We start from the raw sequence: 21,582 nt of genomic DNA, 5'->3' as shown, positions 1-21,582 counted from the left end.
TTTTTTTTTTTTTTTTGGTACCTTTCTCTCCATGGGGTTCTGACGAATGGAGCTCTACTGCACAATGTAAGTCGGACCAATGCACGTGTCTCTTAATCAAAGAATCCATCTCGTGTCCTTTCACACGCTTGCTGTAGCAGAAATTAGTTTCACCTGTGTCTGCTTCAGCCAAACCTTCCTTCGGGAGTCTGCCTTAGCCTGTCACCTCTGGCTACTTCAGGAAAATATTTCTTCACATCTTTTTTTTTTTCCAACTAGGCAAATAATTTTATTGACCTTTTCCAAACTTCATTCCCAGGCTTCTTCAGCTTGATTTGCCTCAAAGAATGAATTAGTTATAAGCAAAAACCGAAAAGAGCACAGTGTAGGGAGGGAGGGGACGGTGCTTGGGCTTAAAAATGTTAGAGATCTAGATTGTTATCAGCTCTATAATAAACAAAAAAATTTTTAAAGCAGTCATGATATGAAATAGCAGCTCCTGTGACTTCTGCAAGTATCAGTTTCAGCAGAAGCTGCTTCAATTCAGTTCACCTCATTCTCAGAAGCTTCATCTAAATTCTGCACCAGATCTGCAACTTCATCCTCCTCCTCCGCAGTCGCAGGTGGGTCTTTTCCATCCACAGATTGTTCGATCAGAGCTTCAGCGAGTCTCCTTAAACTAGACAGACTGTCTGCACCGATCTGGTTTATAATGGATGCTGGGAAGCATTTCTGTCAGCTGCTTGGTCTCAGCGTGGCCTGTAATGGTGAGGGTGTTTGCTGCCAGAGACACCTGTACTTTCCGGTTGTTAAAATGTATCTCTGTCTTGGTTTGTAAACACATTCACCTCTTCAGTACCAGAGACGTTGCTTACCCCTAACTTCTATAAGGAGAACAGCAGTTTTTATTGTCTGCTGTGGCTGTTCCTTGAACCTCCTTCTTTCTGCGAACAGTTCCTTTCCCACCAATGCTCACTGTGCCTGCAGTTTGGTGAGGTTTTTCCTGGTTCATGATCATTTCTTTCATCTTGTGGAGTGGGAATGGGGCCGTGTGCGGAACTAAGGTTCACACTCAGGGCGTCTGGGCAGACCAGTTGAAATAAGACACACACACTCGTGGACGAAAGATGGCCCGTTCTGTCACCTCTTTGCCCCCAGCAAAACACCATCCAACACAACTGACTCTACAACAAACCCTTAAGTTTCTGCTTCAAACCTCCTTATTCACAAAGACAGATATTGTGCCAAGGTATGGGAAGGCTCTCCAGGGATGGCTTTGGCCTTTCTTTGTCCTTCATGTGTGGCAACTGTGAGCAGAGGCTGGCTGTTAATGAAGTGCATATTCTAGCTATCCTCTATAAATGACACAAAGGCATGGAATTTCACTTGAAGATCTGTAAGCCTAGATTGGGCAGGTTCTGAGCTGTGCTAACTTACATCCAATCCATAGGCCCCATTTTACTTGCTGTGTAAGTCTTGCCCAGGGTTATTTCTACTTCATCATCCTGACCTCATGGTCCACTTCTCCAGGTCACAAGCTCATGGGCTATCAGGCCTCATGGGGGCCTCCTTCTTTCTCCATCTTCTTTCTCCTGCTCTTTCCTCTACTCTCTCCTATTTGTTGCTACCTGTGATGCCCCCCCAAGTCCAGTGACTTGTGACCCTCCAACCCAGTGACAGAAGCCCACCCTACATCCCTTCTCCCTAGTGACTGGCTGTCAACCACATTTATTTAACCATTAAGAGAATGAGATGAGCAAAGTTGACAAAGCAACATTTGGTGTGGTGAGAATCTCCTTAACAGGAGGGTGAGGGGACATCTGGATCTTGGGGTTCAGTACTTAGCATTTGAATTCACAGCAGCAGGAGACCAACCCCATCAGCTGGCAGTGGGTAGAGGAAGCAGTGGTACCTCTGGTGAGCAGTCCTCACACCAGCATGGACCCAGAAGCCTACCTAGAATGCAGATTCCTCCACATCATGGACAAAAAGCTGAGCCTCCCTGGCACTCAGCAGAGAAGCTTATCTAGACCCTGTCTCCAAAGGCTCCACAGCTCTCTAGACTTGTAGGGCAAACCTAAAGTTTCTGTCCTCTGGATCCCCTTTATCCTTCCTCTGAGTCTGCCTCTTCCCTGCCCTGCCCCCTGTCAAATGCTTCAGCTACCACAAGGCGGCCACCTCCAGGTGCTTGGCCTGCTGTCATTCCCCTGCCTCAGCCTTTGCTCTGCTGTATGCTGCCTCCTCCGTTGCAGTCCAATCAACCCACACTCCTGATAGCCAAACAAGTAAAGGACTGCTCAACAGAAGCCTTTCATGAGGTTATAACAGTAATACCAGGGGAGTCGTGCGTGTATCTGCAGGCTGAGTGAATGGTCCCAAGCAGTCTGCTTCCACGGGTGGGAGGGGCACTGGAGCCTGCCACAGCCTTGCCTCTTAGCATTCCTCACAACAACCCCTTTTCCAGACATGCTCCTGCTCTGGCCCAGGTAGAGACCATTGAAGAATCACTTGTAATTCTATGGTAGCAAAACTCAGCTAGACATATTAGACACACTGGCACAGATGGGCTGATGCTGAGCCTTCAGGAGCTGGGGTGACAAGCTGTGATTGGACTCTAGTTTACCCAGGGTAGCTCTTGAATATTCAGAATGGCCATCATGTTGCCTTTTTGACCAGGTAGTCAAAGAAACTAGAGCAGCAGTACATAGTATGGCAGTGGCCAATTAGAGGTCAGGTCATCCAAACAAAAATACCTTTGCATAGTTATGAGACAAAGAACACAGGGCACTTGCAGTGTGAACTTAATTAACACACTAATAATGATTAGTAACTTGGTCTTTCTGTGTAATTCTGGATGACCTGGAACACTCTGTGTAAACCAGGTTGACATCTAACTCACAGAGATAGGCCTGCCTCTCTGCCTACTAAGAGCTGGGACCAAAAGTGTGAGCCACCACACCTGACCATTACTAACATATTTCAACAGTGCTTGCCACCAGTCCCAAGGAGAGCTGTATGCACCACACACACACACACACACACACACACACACAGACACAGACACACAGACATACACACCTTTCTCAGGAGAGTTATGAGCTCAAGACTATACTGGGCTAGATTCTGTCTCCAATAAAAGAGAAGGAGGGGAAGAAGGAGGAAAGGAGGGAAAAGGAGGGAGAGAGGAAGGGAGAGAGACAGAGAGAGAGAGAGAGAGAGAGAAAGAGATGGAGGGAAAGAGAGAGAGAAAGGGAAGGAGGGAGAGAAAGAGGTAAGAGGGAGAATGAGAGGGAAGGAGGGAGAGAGAGGGAGGGAGGGAGAGAGGGAGAGAGAGAGATAAAGAAAGAAAGAAAGAAAGAAAGAAAGAAAGAAAGAAAGAAAGAAAAGAGAGAGGAGAAATGGAGGGAGGGAGGAAGGGAGGAAGAAAGAAAGAAAAAAAGAAAAGAACACCCCCCTAAAAAAAGCCATAAACCTCAATAAGGGTTAACAGGGTCAAGTTTAGGCAGATATGACAGTATATGCCTTTAATTCCAGCACTCTGGAGACAGACAGGCACAAAGACCTCTCTCTGTAAGTTCAAGGCTAACCTGATCTATTATATTTCCAGGATAGCCAGAGCTATGTACATATACCCCACTTCAAAAAAAAAAAAATGACAACAAAATATTCAAGGATGCCTACAACAGCAGGAGAACCTTGAGCCGAAAAGACTGTTTCAAGAGAAGCCACAAAACAATAAACGATAGGGGCAGGGCTCCCTTTGCTTCTAAATGAGGCTTTGGGTGGTGTCACCTACAATGCTAATCCAATGAAGTTTGAGGGTCAGGATTTTGTGCCAGGTCAGTGAGCCCCCAAACCAGACAGGAGCAGATCTTAAGTAACTCACAACAGGGTCTTGATTTTTTTCCCAATATCTGGACAGTGTACTATTTCTCAGCAGACAAAACATTTTTCTAAAGAACTTTAACCAGTGCAGGGTCTATGTTAGCTCAGCACTTTGTCATCCTGTGTTTTATGCACCAGCAGCAGTGAGGAAAGCCAGTGGACATGTCCTGACCCCCTAGGACAGCTGTGGAGTCAAAAGCACATCCGGGACCCAGATCATAATAGAGACAAACAACAACTGTACACTCAGAAACACTCAGACACACTCAGACACAAACTACGAAATTACCTTGTACCTCAACAAGGGTCTCAGAGTCATGGGTGGATGTGGAATCCCGGACGAGCCCCCAAATGAACCCCCGCCCCAAATTGGGTGTTCTTTTGAAAAATTGTATGATTCCTAATCTAAATTCCAGATATTTCACTTATGAGCCTTGATCCCCCAAAATGTCTCATTGTACCACAAACACACTTCCTCAACAATCTTCTTAGCAAATTTGTTTCTATGAGGAATTGAAAAAGAACTAGATGTTGCTCAGAGGAAAAATAAAAAAGGAAAAGTTTGTACATCTACACAATAGACTGATATTCAACGATTAATCAATGATATCAAGAATTTTGAAAGCCAAATGATTCAAGTATAAAACATAAGGGTGAGTGATTAAATTTAATATATGAACAAGTGTGGCCTTGTGTTTGCACTTCAACCTGCCCACTGAGTGGTCCAATTGGGATGCCTATAATGCTGCTCCACACTGAACAGTCAAAACAAAAATAAAGGAAGACAAATAAGTTAATTCAATAACTAAATCAGAAGTTAGGGGTAGCTACACCATTTACACTGTCACCCTTAGAAATAGTCATACTACCCTTTGAGATAACAGAGAATTGTGAATAGGTCTTCTATTCCAGATGCTGGAGAAAATGCCAACAAAACTAAGGGGTTAGTCCTAAACACAAGCAAACAATTTGAAACCCACACACACACATCCTCTTTCCAGTCTCAATGGCTGAGATCCTATAGCAAATGCAAATATGCACATAATATTGTCCTGTCTTAACAAAATATTACTATGATACTGCTGACACTGGCCACATGAAACCTTTCTGAGGAATGAAGCCATGAAATCATGGACATCTTCATAGAACTGTTTCTCTAAGGACTATTTCTTCCTCCATTATCAATCAATAATAATGAAAGAAATGGGATATTATCATCATTATTATTTAGATTTATTTCATTTTATGTGCCTTTTTTCTCTGTGTATGTATTTGTGTGTGTGTTTTTTGTGTGTGTCCTGAAGAGCATTGTTCCTCTGGAAGAACATTTAGCCAGATGATTGATAGGAACTGAAACTGGGTTCATACAGGAGCAGTAAGTGCTATTAAACTCCAAGCAATTTCTCAGCCCTATCTATATTAAAGGAAAGTAGGATTTTTAAGGTTTGTCTTGTCTTTCTGTGTGTGTCCTTTCTCTTTTAACCTTGTTACTAGTAACTTGAATAATTAGGCTATGCATAAAGTTTATTTACCTAATATGCCATTTGCTTGGATCTGTACTTAAGACAGGTTTGCATGAACCCAGACTGGCCTCTCACTGAGAAATCTAGCTATTCTTAATCTTCCATTCTTCTATCTTTCCTATCCAAGAGTTGCAGTGCAGGCAAGTGCCACCATATCTGGTTGATTTAGGTTCGGTTTATTTTATATTTTGGGGTTTCTTTTGGATTTGTTTTGTTTTTCTTCTCCTTTTTGGTAAACAGACTAAATCCTTTCCTAGGCTTAATTCTTCCCTGAGGCCTAAGGATTGGCCACTCCAGAGAAGTGTCAGGATTTGTGGCCTGAATTCCCACCTTTTTGAAATTCACTTGAAATTTATTCTTGAATTTTCTGTTTCCCTTTAAGTTTTCTAATACAAGGCGAACCAAAACTCCTGACCAAGTATTATGGGTGGAGAGTCAAATGTTTACTTAGCTAGTAGCAATTTCTGTTGAGAGTTCCAGCTGTGATGGGGATGCTGACTAGTCAAGTTTTAAAGCTTCAGTGGAGTCAGAGAAGAAACTGTCTGCATGCTTGAAGTCATACGTGACCTGACTTGCAAAGGAACCTCTGTGTTCAATCTGATGAGTACCTCTCCTCCATTGAGACCTTTCTGCTCCCTTTGCTACTAAATGAGGCTTTGGTTGGTACCACCTACAATGCTAATCCAATGGGGTTGGAGGGTCAGGATTTTGTGCCAGGTAAATGTCAGTGATCCCCCAAAACAGACCAGAGCAGATCTGATATAACTCACAATGGGGTCTTGATTTATTCCAGATAGCTCTTGCTCTGCCCATGAACCTATTTGACAAGGGACAGTTTTGTGGTGGTCAGCTCAGAATGTCTATCTGAGAAAGACTTTATTGTGAGGATCAAGCCTAGTGGATGTGTGCAAGCATCAAATAGGAAAGTTGCTGTAACATTCACAAAATTAGCTGATCCTAGAAGTCAGATCATAAACTAAAACCTGTTCTCCTCTGCATTGTTAGTCTTTGCAATGGGGATGAGCTTGTAACATGAGGGTGAAGGTTTGTTGAGGAAATTACCTGGAAACATTGTTCTTATTGAAGGTGTATCATTGTAACCATCGTTTTCTTGTCTAGAGACTGAAGGTATGGTAAGGATTTGTTGGGGGGAGGGGGGAGACTAGGAAACTAATGCTTCTTACCAGTCTGTTTTTTAACATAAGTTCAAACTGAGGTCAGTTTTACTAAAATGGGTCTGATAAAAAAGGTTTGGCATCTCCTCTCTTACTTCTTTCACCTGCAATTAGTAGTCCTCTAGCTCATGAACACAGTCAGTAACATGGCTATTTTTGTGGTGTCCCTGTGGCATTATTAGGGGCACATCACTGGGAGACAGGAGTTAATCTTGAGGCTCACTCCTATTTTTCAAGGATAGGGTCATGTTCAAGTGCAAATCGGTATTTTGATGATACATGCTGTAACTCTATACTAAAGGTACCCCTTTAGTGAATATCTAGTGACTAGCACCAAATTTCTGCTTCAAGATTGGTGAAGTCATAGAGGTAGACATGTTTTTTGAAAAGCAAAATGTTTCTCAAATGGATGTTTGCTGTTCAACACCCTCAAAATTCTTTAATAATTAGGGGTCATCTGTTTTCCTTATGACTTCTATCAAGAGGTATAGAGAGTTGGGTATAGGGTGAAGGGGAGTAGAGTTACCATGTCATGACAAGTTTCTAAAGTCAAATAAATTAAAATCTTTTTTAGGGATCTGTTTTTCTTCTGTACCTATCCTGAAATCTGATGTCTTTATTAAAGTGAAGTTTTTTTCTGTTTTTAAGCAGCAGATGTAATTTCATTCAGTACTAGAAAGTACAGATTTGTGACAATTATAAATAAATTTTTCTTACAAGAAAGCGATACTCTGAATTAAGTGCATATAACAAAATATGCATTTATGCACAAGCTGAAATGCATGTACTTAGTTAAGAGAACAATTTGGATTCATGGTTTACATTTATATTGATGACTGTCACAATCACGTATAGAGGCACTTAGTTAATTCTATGTTCCATCTGCTCAGATATGCTCTGAGACGCATAGCCTGTAATGTCAGTACTTGGAAGCTGGTGCAGGTTTCTACTCTGAAGCCAAACTGGGCTACATAGAATCAGATTCAAATACAGACAGACACAGATGCAGGTAGACAGACTAAACAGATATACACAGACACAAAGTCTAGGAGGTATAATTAATCACTCTAAAGTTTTTGTGTGAATGTAAGCAACCTGTTCCCCATAAATGTCATAGTCCTCCTATATAAAATACAGGCTCTACAAGTTCCCAGTTTTAATTTCTAAAGGACCGCTTTGTACAGTAACCTTGAGATGGTACTTCACATCTGTAACAATTCTTATAAAAAATTAAGTACGTTGGGTACTTTGGTTTTAGGTGTCTGCCCTTTGGGCATATCCAGAAGGTTGCTGAAGCCTGCACTAATTCACTTGCCCTAGCGATCAACTGTAATGTGTCTATCTGAGTCCTGATTTTCAGGGAAAACTTTCTTAAAATGTTCCATGGAGCCACAGAGTTTACAGCTGCACCATCAGCATAGACTCCTTTGAATCTGGACAGGTGTCTTATTTGTAAAGAGACAACACATTTTTCTAAAGGACATTCACCAGCGCAGTGTTTACATTGGCTCAGCACTTCATCATCCTGTGTTCCATGCCCCTGCAGCAGTGAGGGATGTCATGCACATGTCCTGACTCTCTAGGACAGCTTCGAAGTCAGCAATTCCAAGGCTAGGTTGGTGGCAGTGGAAACACACCATTGCTATCAGCTGTCCATTGTGAAGCACCTGAGACCTCTGTTTCAGGCATTCCATATAAGTCTATTTGGTAGAACACTCAGAAGACAGGTGGTCAGGCAAAACTGTAGATTCCAGAATTCCAGACCTTGGATTGGCGGCGCTTCTGGGTCTTTTGGTTGCTGTTACCTTGACATGTCCTGGAATATTGAACTCTGGTTAGGAACCAGTACTAACTCAGAATGCTTTCTTCTGCTGCTGTTAAGCAATCTGAGCCATCCCAGTAATATAAGTTTGTGCTTGATGTCAGTATTGTTTTTCTAAGTCCCTCTCCTTCACTTGCAGATCATTTCCCATCACCACAGTCTGTCTCCCATGATGCAGTATGGGCAAGGAGAGCACAAGAGACACCACGGGTTATGGATCAAGTCTACCTAATAGTTGAATTACATGGAAAGCTGCAGGGGGGGGGCAGTACATAATGAGTTTACCTAGCTCAGAGCTTATGGTGTGTTCCATCCAGGACAGCCACAGTTACCCAGAAAAACCCTGTTTCAAACACACCAAAAACCTTTCACAACTCTGAGTTACTATGACAAGTCAATATGGTAAGATTGCAGAGATAATGTTGAGGAGAAATATATTGGAGGCATGAGACCTTGAACAAAACCTCTGATCATAAACATTCCCCCATACAAATCTCATTCAATCATCTTAAAGATGTGTCAAAATAATATTAAGTGGGGAGAGATTTCATCATCCAATCATGTGACAGCTTGTTGCTGAGAGGAGGGGCTAAAAAGAAAATTTGTATATAAGGTTGCGTATGGCTGCACAGGACACTCTGTGTCTTTGAACCTGGAGAGACTGAAATCATTGCAAGGGATAAAAACCATGAAAGCAGTGTACTGATCAAGCCATTTAATCACCCAATCAGGATGTTCCATCTTACCAAGCCTACCCAATCTCTCGTCTTTCTTATTCTGATTCTTTGGTTCTTGTTGTATTTTGTTTGTTTCCTTGTTTGCTGTGACTGTTTCTGAAGCAGGGAATTGTTCACCCACGTTTTGCCCTTCCTGTGGATTTATGGGCAACTTAAGCCCAGAACACTAGACTGTATTTGCTCTGCCCTGCCCCTGTGAACTAGACTGGGGACAACCACTGACACGATAGTCAATGTGTGGGGAAATGCAGTGTACTATGTGTAAGCCTGAAGCTCAGGTTCTCAGTTTTCCAGTTGTCTCTGGGAACTGCATGAAGTCAGGAAATAAGGGTTGGGTGTCCACGGGTTTCTATGAGGATCCCAGGGCTAGAGGCTCCCCAACAGGTGGCCATTAAGAAGCCAGTGGATCTAGAGACATGGGAACTGAGTGGTCTCTTGGGATGAACTAGCTTGTGATGAGCCACAGTGAGTGTGAGTGTGTGTGTGTATCCAAAGAACTCAAGAAGCTAGACACCAGAGAATCAAACAACTCTATTAAAAATAGGGTACAGAGCTAAACAAAATGTTCGCAGTTGAGGAATATCGAATGGCTGAGCAGCATCTTAGGAATTGATTGACATCCTTAGCCATCAGGGAAATGAAAGTCAAAACAACCCTGAAATTCCACCTCACAACAGTCAGATTGGTCAAGGTCAAAAAATTCAGATGACTGCAGATGCTGGCAAGGATGTGGAGAAAGAGGAACACTTCTCCACTGTTGGTGGGGTTGTAAACTGGCACCAGCACCCTGGAAATCAGTCTGGTGATTCTTCAGAAAATTGGACATAGTACTACCTGAAGACCCAATTATTCCACTTCTGGGCATAAAGGATAGAGAAGATTCAACACAAAACAAAGACACATGCACCATATGTTCATAGCAGCTCTATTTACAATAGCCAGAGTTGGAAAGGAACCAAATGTCGTTCAGTAGATGAATGGATAAAAAACTTGTGGTACATTTACACAATGGAGTACTACTCAGCCATCAGAAACAATGACTTTATGAAATTCTTAAGAAAATCGATGCATCTAGAGAATATCATCTTGAAGGAGATAACACGGTCACAGAAACAGACATAATATGCATTCACTTATAATTGAATACTAACCCCATAAAACTCTGAACACCCCCAGAAACACCTCACAGACTGTGTGAAGTTCAAGAAAAGAAAAAATAAAATAAACTAAAAAACCATTATGCTTATTCCCTACACACCAAGAAAACATTGATTAATTCCAGGATACATCCTGATTTACATGTACTTTATGCTCATTGTAACTAGTAACATCTTAACGCACACTATCAAACCTTTAAAAAGAAAGCTAAGCAATGGCAAAAGTGTATTCATATACTTTTATGCAAATGCTTAAATTTGTTCATTTACCTTTGTTTATTAAAATAAAGTTTTTCAGTAAAAAAAAGAGAGAGTGAATGTATTGAGATCAGGGCAGATTGCTTTTGAAGGTTTTTTTTTTTTTTTTTTCATTCTTTCCAGAACATTTTCTTCCTCTTTCAACATATATGGTGAGACTGAACCATACAGACCACTTTTTATACCCTACCATTCTCCCTGCTCTTTGAGTCCTGGCAAGCATTCCAATCTACTAGAGGGCCCTGTTTCAACTATCTACATGCAACCTCCTTCATTCATCAGCAGGTCCATGGATCACTACAAGCTTCTAAAAGAATAGAAAATACACAGCAAAAATAACACAGTCAAATAATGTGAACACCTGGTCCTCTCAGAGACGGAGGGATCATCAAAAGAACATGGAACAAGAAGACCTAGAGCTCCCACACACATGGATCCTTGATGCAGCTTAATTTCACATAGGCCCAAACAAATGCAGAACGGGTCTATAAAAAAGCAGTTGCCTATTGGTGGGAGAAATTTTCTGCCTTTTAGGACTACAGTAGAGGAAGAAATACCTCATCCTTCAGGCTTTATGTACCAGAGTGGAAAGATACACAGGATGGCATACCCACTCAAAACAAAAGGCAATAGGAGTGGGGGGAAAGCCTTTGAAATGATGTAAAGTGTGGGATAATTAGCAGTTGTTAGTAAATAAATAAAACAAATCAAACAGTAAAACAGGAAATTGAAGTCACTGATTATCAGATTTAAGTGCTTTTGAACTCATACCCAAGTTTACTCCCTATACAATTTTCTGACTTGTCATTCTATGAGCCGATATTCACTTTGAATTAAAATTTTAAGGTAGATTAGAGTATGTAAGAATAAGTCAATTTCTTTGGTGTGCCTGAATCCTTGAATATTTCCTTCTTAGCCCACTGAAAACCAGCAGGGCAAGGCTGCGTCAGAAATAAGGATGTAGAGGCTGAGCATTCAGTGTCTCATGACACGTGACTACCTATGGATTTCTGGCTAACTTGGGCTAAATGAGGTTTCCTGCTTCAAAATAACCAGGTTAAGAAGTCAAGCAAGGAAGCAAGCAAAGAAACAACGAAACAACCACGTACACAAATAAACACTAAGATTGAATGGATGCTGTCCAGCAAATGATGGGTATAAATGATTCCCTGGTTTGGACACTGCTCTCAGAAATTTTGTTCTCAGCATTCCAGTCACTCTCTTGAAACTCCAAGTCTCTGACTGTCTGTTATAGCCATTCCTGTCCTTTTATACTCTTATACCATTACACCTTCTCTTCCTAGCCACACCTCTCAGGACAATAAGCTGCCTGTTAGGAAGATGAAGTCTCCACACATTTAATCCTATTTTGACTTCCCTGGAGTCAAACAGATCCTCAAGTGCAATGTATAAAGTATGGGATTATGGTCATGATTGAAACCCATTCAGGATATTCCTCAAATCTGAGAACTGAAACGGTTTATTCTTCCATATTTTTGTAGCCTATTTATCAGATTTGTCTGGAATGATTACATAGCCTGACCTCACAGTTCTTAGGAATATAACTGAGTGTGGTTGTATGAAATACAATGTGTCTACTATGATTCAATCACTTACTTTATGCTTGTGGTATAAAGTTTCACTGCATACCATCAAACTTAAATAAAAATGTAGTGACAAAAATATAATTATATAGTTTAAAAAAATCTCCAGGCATGGAAAGGAGGATGAATAAATATATTATTTTTTATTCAATAAAGATTTTAACAGACCATACTGAATCCTTTAGCCTCAGGCTGTTCCTCCTACCACAGTTTATCTACTCCCCCTCCCACATCTCCAGAGGATTTTCAAACCCCTGTAAAACAACAAGACCTTTTCAAAGTCTTAGTTCCAATGTCTCTCAAGTGTTATCTCAGCTGCTCTGTTAGGAGTCCTCTGTTGAGGTGCTCAGGTCCATTGTTGCATGCTGCCTAATAGTTTCTCAGTGTGTGACAGATCCTAGGGATCTAGGTTAGATGAGGTTTCTGGTTTTCTTATAGTGTAGACCTTCTTCTCAGTCTTCCAGCCTTTTCATAATTCAATCACAGGGATCACTAGACTTTGACCTTTGGTGGTTGAAAATATTCATGTCTGACTCTTTCAGCTGATTATTGGGCCTTTCACAGGGCAGTCAGGATAGGCCTTCATTTGTAAACACACCCTAGCATCAGTAATAGTGTCAGGCCTTGGAGTCTCCTCCTAACCCCAGAGGCAACTGTTCTAAACATGCAATATCCAGGTGGTATTGATTTATATTTATATTAAGTACCACAGTAAGAGAGAAGCTCACCAAAAGACTAAGACTTTATTTATGGAGGAGTAGAGGGGTATAGTCTCTCAGAGAAAACTGACACCTAGCTAGCTCTATCTATTTTATTCAAAACTCATACAAGGTTAATTGGGGATGGAAAAGTTTCAAGCTAGCAAGATGATCTTGTCCTTGGTCCTTATGAAGGCAAACAACACAAACAAACCTCAATAGCTTTGGGCCTTAGCTAACCACAATCAAGAGAATGATGTCCAGGTTAGCCAGCATGTTCTTAGGACCAGGAAGAGGATAGCTTCAAGGTCTCACGTAGCACAAAGTTTAGACATTTAAAGAGACAACACTTCTTCAAGGTTCAAACTGTCTCATAGAAATTTCTCCACGTCTACTTAATGGTGTATGTATTTTCAGTGGTTATTCAGAGTTGAGGAAAGGCCTGAGGAATTAAAAAAAGAAACAACTTGGGCCATTCCTGGTAGGAGAATGCAGTAGGTTCTCTGAATTCATCTCAATATAGATGGTACAAAGCAGCAGGATCAATCACAACTCTCTTAATATCTATAGTACAAAGCAACACCAAAAGTCCTCAGCTGCTCAATGGAAGAGGACCCCAGGTTCTTCCAAACCACTCTACAATAAGTCAACAGGGGATCAAATATCTTACATCTATCCCAGAACTTCAATAAAAATCAGATTAGATAAATCAGCCTGCACATTTATCAATCTGATTAGTTCTCCAACAACCAGTTCACATGCCCAGCAAGTACTGAATGTACACTAGTACTGATCATTGCAAATTTTGAAAAATGTGAAAATATTTTTCTATCTAGAGAAGTTCAAAATTTTGATACAGCATTAAAAAAACTAAATTAAAGACTAACTTCTTATGTTCAAAGAATAGACTTTTGTAAAGATATATAAAATATTACAGACAATAATATTTCATAATTTTGTTAAAATTCAAGGCACCTCAGTTTTGGAAGTAATTAGTGAACATTAACTTCATTATTTTTTTTGCTATAACTAGGCTAATAAACATAAGAATCATCCAAACTAAAGCAAAGCAAGCAGATTGAAATGTCCTGAGCACTTGACATGGTGGAGAAGTACAACTAAAACTGCTGAAGTGTACCTCCATACACATTCTTTTACAACTCTGCAGCTTCTCCTCATAGTTTGGTTATCTGTAGGTAAAAAATCCATTTTACTCAAGTCAGCATCTCTGTTAAAACTTCACTTTAATACTCTGAGCAGCGTAATGATTTCTGCTTATTTATTGAGTTCTATGACAACCCAAAAGACTGGTCACTCTTCCATTTCCAGACAAGGAAATCAAATATTTTCATCTATCCATTTCATTACCTCAAGTAGTTTTTCTTCATGGCCTTCAAATGTTTGTTGAGAGTGATCTTTGTATCTTTCATACTGTGCCTCTTCTAAAGTGAGAATTTCACATAGACTTATCCTCTTTATTCACAATCCTACACACAATTTTTTCTTCTTTATACTTACAGTAGAAATGTATTCTTGACAACCTGACCTTCTTATGTCCACTTCACAAATACATTTGTGTTCATAGGAGAATGTAAATTATTGGTGCTAGCATGTGTATGTGTGATTAAATTTTAGTGGTGTGGAATCATTCATTTTTATTTTCATGTGTGTAGTTAACAGCCTTGTACTGAACTTTCCCATCTGTTGCATTGAGCCAGGTTTGCTTTTAGACTTTTTTTCACTATGTAAAATCTAACAGCATAGCTTAGATCTATCTGCAACTCACCCTGTAGCCTATGCAAACCTGTATGTTTCAGTAATTTTTTTGCCTTAAGACAGTGTTATATAATACTCTGCTCACTTTGTTTAGATCTCCATAAAGACAATAAAATGAAATGAGACCTGGTAGGAAGCCACTGACAATCTCACTGCAGAGATCTTGAGCCAGAGACCTTGAGGCATCGAGGCTAAGAAACTTAGGAAACTAAGGCAAGGGGATCACTGAGCTGAAGGTCATCTGGGACAAGCAAATCCCAGATCCAGGTGTGGTAGCACACACCTTTAATCTGGGACACACCTTCAGTTGGGGACCTATATAAGGACTTTGGAATAAGGAAGGCTCACTCTCAGTCAGCCTGCCAGCCTGCCTACAGGGACTATTCCTGCCTGCCTGGTGGAGCTCTGCCTACTTGCCCTGTGGGATTGAGCATCTGCTATATCTTTGACTTTGCAGCTGCTGCCGGACATTTTCAGGGATTGCACTACAGACTGTAAGTCACCCAAAAGTACCATCTTCCTACATAGAGATTATTCATAAATTCTGTGACTCTAGAGAACCCTGACTAATACAAAGGGCTACACTATAAAAAAACCAGAAACCTCACCTAACCTGGAACCCTGGGATCTGTCAAACACTGAGTATCTATTAGGCAGCGTGCACAAAGGAAATGAGCTCCCAAACAAAGGACTCCTCAACAAAAAAGTTGAAGCTAACATTTGAGAGAATTTTGGAATAAGAATGTCGGAAAGTCTTGTGGGTTAGAGGGATGATAAAATCCTATTAGAGATTTAGGAGCGGCAGTGGATGAGATGTGGGGGGTAGGTTAAACAGGGGGAGCAGGGTTAAGTATGGTCTGGTAAAAGCTTTAAGAATAAAAAAAGAAAACATTTATGAATACTCATTTTCCTGCCAGGAGATTAAATCATACTAAACACACCCTATCTCATTCAAGCACACTCAGTTAATGCCCAAGACCTAACTGTCAGCTCAGGTTCTCTAATTTTACCAGAGGAATCTGATAAATAGGCTGAAAAGTAATACGGAAGAATAAAACCTTGCCAGGACTCAGAGTTTGAGAAATATCATGGATGCGTTTCAATCATGACCATAATGCCATGGTTTATACATTTGCAATTGAGGATCGGATTGACTACAGGGAAGTCTAAACAGGATAAAATGGGGAAAGAATTCATTTTCCTATGAGGTAGCTTATTGGCCTGAGAGGTGTGGCTAGGAAGAGAATGTGTAATAGTGAAAGAGTATAAAAGAAAGGGATTGGCTATAACAGACAGTCTGAGACTTGGAGTTTCAAGAGAGTGAATAGAATGCTGAGAACAAAACTTCTGAGAGCAGTGTCCAAAACAGGGAAGTCATTTATTCTCATCCTTTGCTGGACAGCATCCATTTAATCTTCATTTGTTTTTGTATGTGGGTGTTTCTTTGCTTGCTTCCTTGCTTGATTTCTTAACCTGGTTATTTTGAAGCAGGAAACTTCATTTAGCCCAAGTTAGCCAGAAATCCATAGGTGCTCAGGTGTCCTGAGACACTGAATGTTCAGTCTCTACCTCCTTAGTTCTGAAGCAGCCTTTCCCTGCTGGTTTACAGTGGGCTATGAAGGAAATATTCAAGGACTCGGGCACACTGAAGAACTTGATTTATTCTTATATACTCTAATCTACCTTAAAATTTTAATTGAAAGTGAATATAGAATTATAAAATGACAAGTAAGAAAATTGTATGTAGAGGACTCTTGGGTATGAGTTCAAGGAAACTTCAAACAATCAGAGCATTCAGATTTCTGTTTTATTTGTTGATTGGTTATTTATTTACTAACACCTGCTCAATTCTCCTCCCATTTACCATATTCCAAAGGCCTTCTCCCACTCCTTTGGCCTTTTTGTTTTTAGAATGGGTGTGCCATCTGTGTATCTCCCCATTCTGGTACATAAAGTCTGAATGATTAGGTGTTTCCTTCCCTACTGTAATCCTACAAGGCAGAAGACTTGTCCCACACACAGGCTATGGCTTTTGGATAGACACTTTCTCTGTTTGTTTTGGCCCATGTGCAACCAAGCTGCATCAAGGGTACATTGTGTGGGGGAGCCCTGGGTCTACTCATTCCATCTTCTTTTGATGATGGTTCAGTCTCTGAGATATCCATTGCTTATATTACTTGACTGTGATGTTTTTCCTGTGTAGCTTCTATTCTTTTTGGGAGCTTGTAGTGATCTACAGACCTGCTGAGGGGTGAAGAAGATTGCATTTAGAAAGGGGATACAAGGCCCATGGGGCACATTGGTATGCCTGGCAGGACTAAATGAACCAGGAAAACTGTAGGGAATAAAAGGTGGTCTGTATGGTTCAGGCTCAGCAGATATGAGGAAGGTGGATAGAAAGATTCTAGAAAGAATAAAAAAAATCCTTCAATAACAAGCTGCTCAGGCCTACTATATTCACTCTCTTAAAGAACAGAATTCAACATTGCTCCTACTTCTAAACCTTAAAGAATTAAAATTTGTATCTATTTCATGAAATACGTTGCTCCATTGATGGTAGAATATGCTTAATGTTTTCGCACAAATTGGTCTGAATTATATCTGAAGCTCTTCTTTGTGAGAAGAGTAGAAATCACAGGGTAAATTGGATCAGATTGAGCAAAGTAATAGGGAAGGTCTGTTGAAACGGGCCCTTTTCTAATTGCAGGAGGAACTTGAATAAACTATGGAAATGAGAGAGACAGATACCATGTCACCAGATATCAAAATATTTCAATGTCACCAGACCAGTAATTGAGACCCTGTCTGGTGTATGTGATTAGTGCGGTTTGGCAGCTTGAAGAGATGGGCTAAAATAAACTTAAATGGATTATTTCCATTTTTTAGATATTCCTAGAGCATCTGCATCTCTAAAAGCCATGATGAACTTGAAAAACCCACCCACACTCCAGCTACTGGCAAGAAGAAGCCTGCTGAAAGATGAAGCCTTGACCATCTCTGCTCTGCCACACCTGCCCAAGCAAAATTTTCCACCACTGTTCACAGATGCATTCAATAGCAAACAACTTAACCTCCTTAGGCACATGGTGGCAGCATGGCCCTTCCCATGCCTTCCTCTGGGAGGTCTGGGACAATCTCTTAGCCTTAAAGTCCTGAAAGCTGTGCTAAATGGCCTTGACTTGCTGATGACAAAGAAGGATAGACCTAGGTAAGTTAGACCAAGATAGCCTGGAGGAATGTATGTGGATGGACTGGTGAATCGAGGAACCACAGTGGTTTCAAGGTTAATTGGAGGCTTTTGATTTTATGGCTCAGTGTCTTCAAGAATAAAAAAAAAATCAGTCCAGTATTGTGTCTAGCATTGCTTAGAGCAGAAAGGGTACATATACATTGAGTCAGTCCATGCTTTTTTGCCTGTCACTAAAATTGGAAGAATTGTCCAAGGAATAGACTAAAGGGAAGATGAATTGTGGGGTCATGCAGATTACATATTGTATCTCCTCATCTAGATGTCCTTCTGTTTTACCCACAGGAGTTGGAAGCTACAAGAGCTTGATTTAAGAGATGTCTACCATGACTTCTGGAATGGCTGTGCTGGAATGCAGCATGTTGTCTGCTCTCCGGATGTCATCTGCATGAGCAAGCCAGCGCAAAATTGCCCCATTCCTGAGGAGAAAGGTGCCCTGACTATATTGTTAAACCTTTCCATCTTGTCCCACAGGCCCTCCAAATACCTAAGGTATTTTTATCATTGGGCCAAGCAGCGAAAAGATGTGATCCGTGTGATCTCTCCAAAGTTGACTTTTCATGCTGTTCCTGCATATGACCCCCTGTATTTGTTGGAGGTTTTTGATCCAAGCTCAATCCAGGAACTGGAAATCAAAACATGCTGGGATATGCCTACCCTTATAAGGCTAGCCCCAGGCCTGGGCCAGATGAAAAGCCTCGAGAAACTCATTTTCAAAGAAATCTCTCTACCTTTGGTATGGCGTTGGACCAAAGAGATTATAGCCTGGTCTCATTCAAAGATTCTTCCCCACTTCTCCAAACTGCATAAGCTCCAGCATCTCTATTTGAATGAAGTCTGCTTCGTGGAGGACAGCCTAGAACAAGTGCTGGGGTAAGAAAGGACAGAGATCTTTATCCATTAGTGAGAAAAGAACCTTTTGGTTGTTGTTGTTGTTGTTGTTGTTGTTGTTGTTTTTGTTCTGGTTTGCATTAAGTATTAATGTATACAGTGATTTCCCAGCCCTTTTAAATGTTACATAGATGTGAGCATAGATTGATTACTAGAGAAATTCATGCTGAGGTAACACCATGAATAGTCACCTTAGTAAATTTAGACTGTCAAATGTTTACATGATTTACAGTAGGTGTCTTGAGAAACCCAGATGAAGGGAAAATAAATGTACAGAGTGTGTGAGACCTTACAGGACCTATAATCTCATGTCAACACTTACCTCAACTATGGAAGCAGGTTCCATCTGCCTCTGTCTTTCCGTGGTTCAAAGGAAATATAGGCACATGAAGGGGTTTAATAGATGACATATGAGTGGATGCTTGTGGTCAAAATGATGTCTCATGTTCAAAAGAGTGGATATGTGTGGAAGCTGGAACCTGTTGAATTAAATGTTGGCAGACCTGGGAATGTTCCTAAGTGGTTCGCAGTTTTCCTGTTGGGTTTCCCTCCATACAGTATGTGTCCCCCCATATGTTTTCTGCTTACTAGTTCAGAGGGCACTGTAGAGCTTAGGCAGTAGCAGCCATAGGTATTGTTAGGTCTCCCATAGGGAGCACCAAAGGCTTGACCAAAATAATAACTTGAAAATGACCTTGGGCCAGTGTTCGCTCTGCTACTTTGAAGTTACAGACTTTCTCTTCAAATAAATATTGAAGTTGACTAAAGTAACTTTCTCTCTCATTTCTCTCTCTAGGTGCTTGGAGAGTCCATTAGAGACCCTTGCTATAACACACTGCCTTTTGTCACTCTCAGATATGGAGTATTTGTCCCAGTGTCCATGCATCCATCAGCTCAAACACCTGGACCTGAGTAGTGTCACATTTAATAATTTAGGTCATCCGTTTCTAGGAAGCCTACTAGAAAGACTGAAAGCTACCCTACAGACATTAAAATTGAAGCGTTGTGATATCATGGACTTCCAAATCAGTGCTTTCCTCCCTGGGCTCAGCCAGTGTTCTCAGCTCACTGAAGTCAATTTTCTGAAGAACTTCTTATCCATGGGCAGCCTGAAGAAGCTGTTGCAGCATACAGCCAACCTCACACAGCTGACCCTGGAGAAGTACCCTGCCCCTGACGAGGTCTATGATGACATTGGTGATGTTATTCCACAGAGATTTGTCCAACTTTGTTCTGAGCTTATGGACACACTGAAGGAAATAAGGCAGCCAAAACAGGTCTACTTTGTGAGTAAGAGATGTTTAGATTGTCGTAAATACTTTATCTATGATTTGAAGGCCAGACTGTGTGACTGTTGGGAAGAAATATGAAGAGAACATTGCTGGCCTCTTATAATGGAAGGTAGGCCTCATGTGATTCATTAGAGGCATCTACCATGTGCATTCAGGACTTTTTGGATGTATATGGGTAGAGGATTATTTTTTTCTATTTGATCTCCAATCAACTTCTTCTGACTTAATGGAGACCTCTTGATACTGAGTACTATGAACTTAATTTCATCCTAATGTGTATACCACACACACCCTAGGACAGCAATGATATTTGACAATTTGACAGCCTGCATCCCACCAACTACACGTATGAGAGACCATAGGGAATGTGAAGGAAGGAAAGGGACACGACATCACAAAGAGGATAAAGGACTGGTTTAGGAGGGCTCTGTGTCATTTGTCCTCTGGATGACATCCACTGTTGGCTGCCCCTCAAATACTGTTCTGTACAGTATACATATAATTGTTTTTGAAGTAGAAGATTGGCTGAAAACATAAGTACTGTATGAGACTCCTATCCCTGTTATTTTGTATCTATCTGTTAATTGGAAGGCTCTGAAGCCTTATATTATCATCTGTAATCACGTAGCATTATACTTTCTCATAGGTTCCAATAAATCACTTTTGAATGAGAACATGCTTTGTTTCTTCTTTGCTGAATACTCTTATGTGAAACTTGTCCATTGAACATATCCTAAACCTATAGAATTGGGTACCCTTGTCTCTTCCCCCTCCTCCTCCTAGAGTTTTCAGAGTCCTTTAAACCTTACCATGTTATTTCCTTGCAGAAACTTTATAATCTTATGCTTCAAGAGACCCTATTAAATGCTGTATGCATTCCATTAGTGACATGAACCAGTGTTTAAGAATGGTTGCTACTCACCTTGAGGAGAGCTGTTGTATTGCCAGTGCACATGTTGATTGTGTAGTGGCTATTTCTGTTTGTCCAGTTGACTATATCTGGAATAAACCACAATCCATATTTGGGAGACCCATCTTTGATCCTGATCTTGACACATAGAGGCTATGAATCTTAGGACACTAAGGCGAGGAGATCACTGAGCTCAAGCTCATTTGGGACAAAGCAAGTCTAAGATCCAAGTGTGGTGCTAAACACCTTTAATCTGGGACAAACCTTCAGGTGGAGACCTACTTGAGGACATCAGAAGAAGGAGGGCTGGCTCTCTTTGCCTTTTTGCCTTCTCATACCAAGATTCTGCTATATCTGGAAAATGTTTTTATAGATTTTAGGATGTTCTCCATAAGGAAATAATACTTTTTGGGGTTTTAGAATGCAGAATTAAAGGTTTTATTCTTGAGAAATGGCAGCTCATTCTCAGAACTCTCTTCCCAGTTCCTGCCATCTGGAGTGTCTGGGGAGACAAAGCTTCCAGGGCAGGTTTTCTTCTAACTTTCTGTTTCTCTGTCTTTCTCTCTCTATCACTTAGGCTTTATCCTTCTCCCAGCTCCTTTCCCTCTTTCTTCTGCTTCTCTTCCTC

General features: G+C 40.8%; 1 protein-coding gene across 1 annotated transcript; it reads left to right on the top strand.

Annotated features, from left to right (window-relative positions):
- Window positions 1-1,106: 1,106 nt before the first annotated feature.
- Window positions 1,107-20,122, top strand: LOC308413301 (PRAME family member 12-like; the record flags this gene model as incomplete). The annotated part of the gene is made up of 3 exons (XM_080908226.1): window positions 1,107-1,228; window positions 18,147-18,734; window positions 19,549-20,122. 3 exons carry the CDS (start codon window positions 1,107-1,109, stop codon window positions 20,120-20,122), a joined length of 1,284 nt encoding a protein of 427 aa, XP_080764352.1.
- Window positions 20,123-21,582: the final 1,460 nt, after the last annotated feature.

The sequence above is a fragment of the Micromys minutus genome, assembly GCF_963924665.1.
Source record: "Micromys minutus genome assembly, chromosome: 32".
Lineage (NCBI taxonomy): Eukaryota > Metazoa > Chordata > Mammalia > Rodentia > Muridae > Micromys > Micromys minutus.
This window is presented reverse-complemented; position numbering and strand designations above follow the sequence as displayed.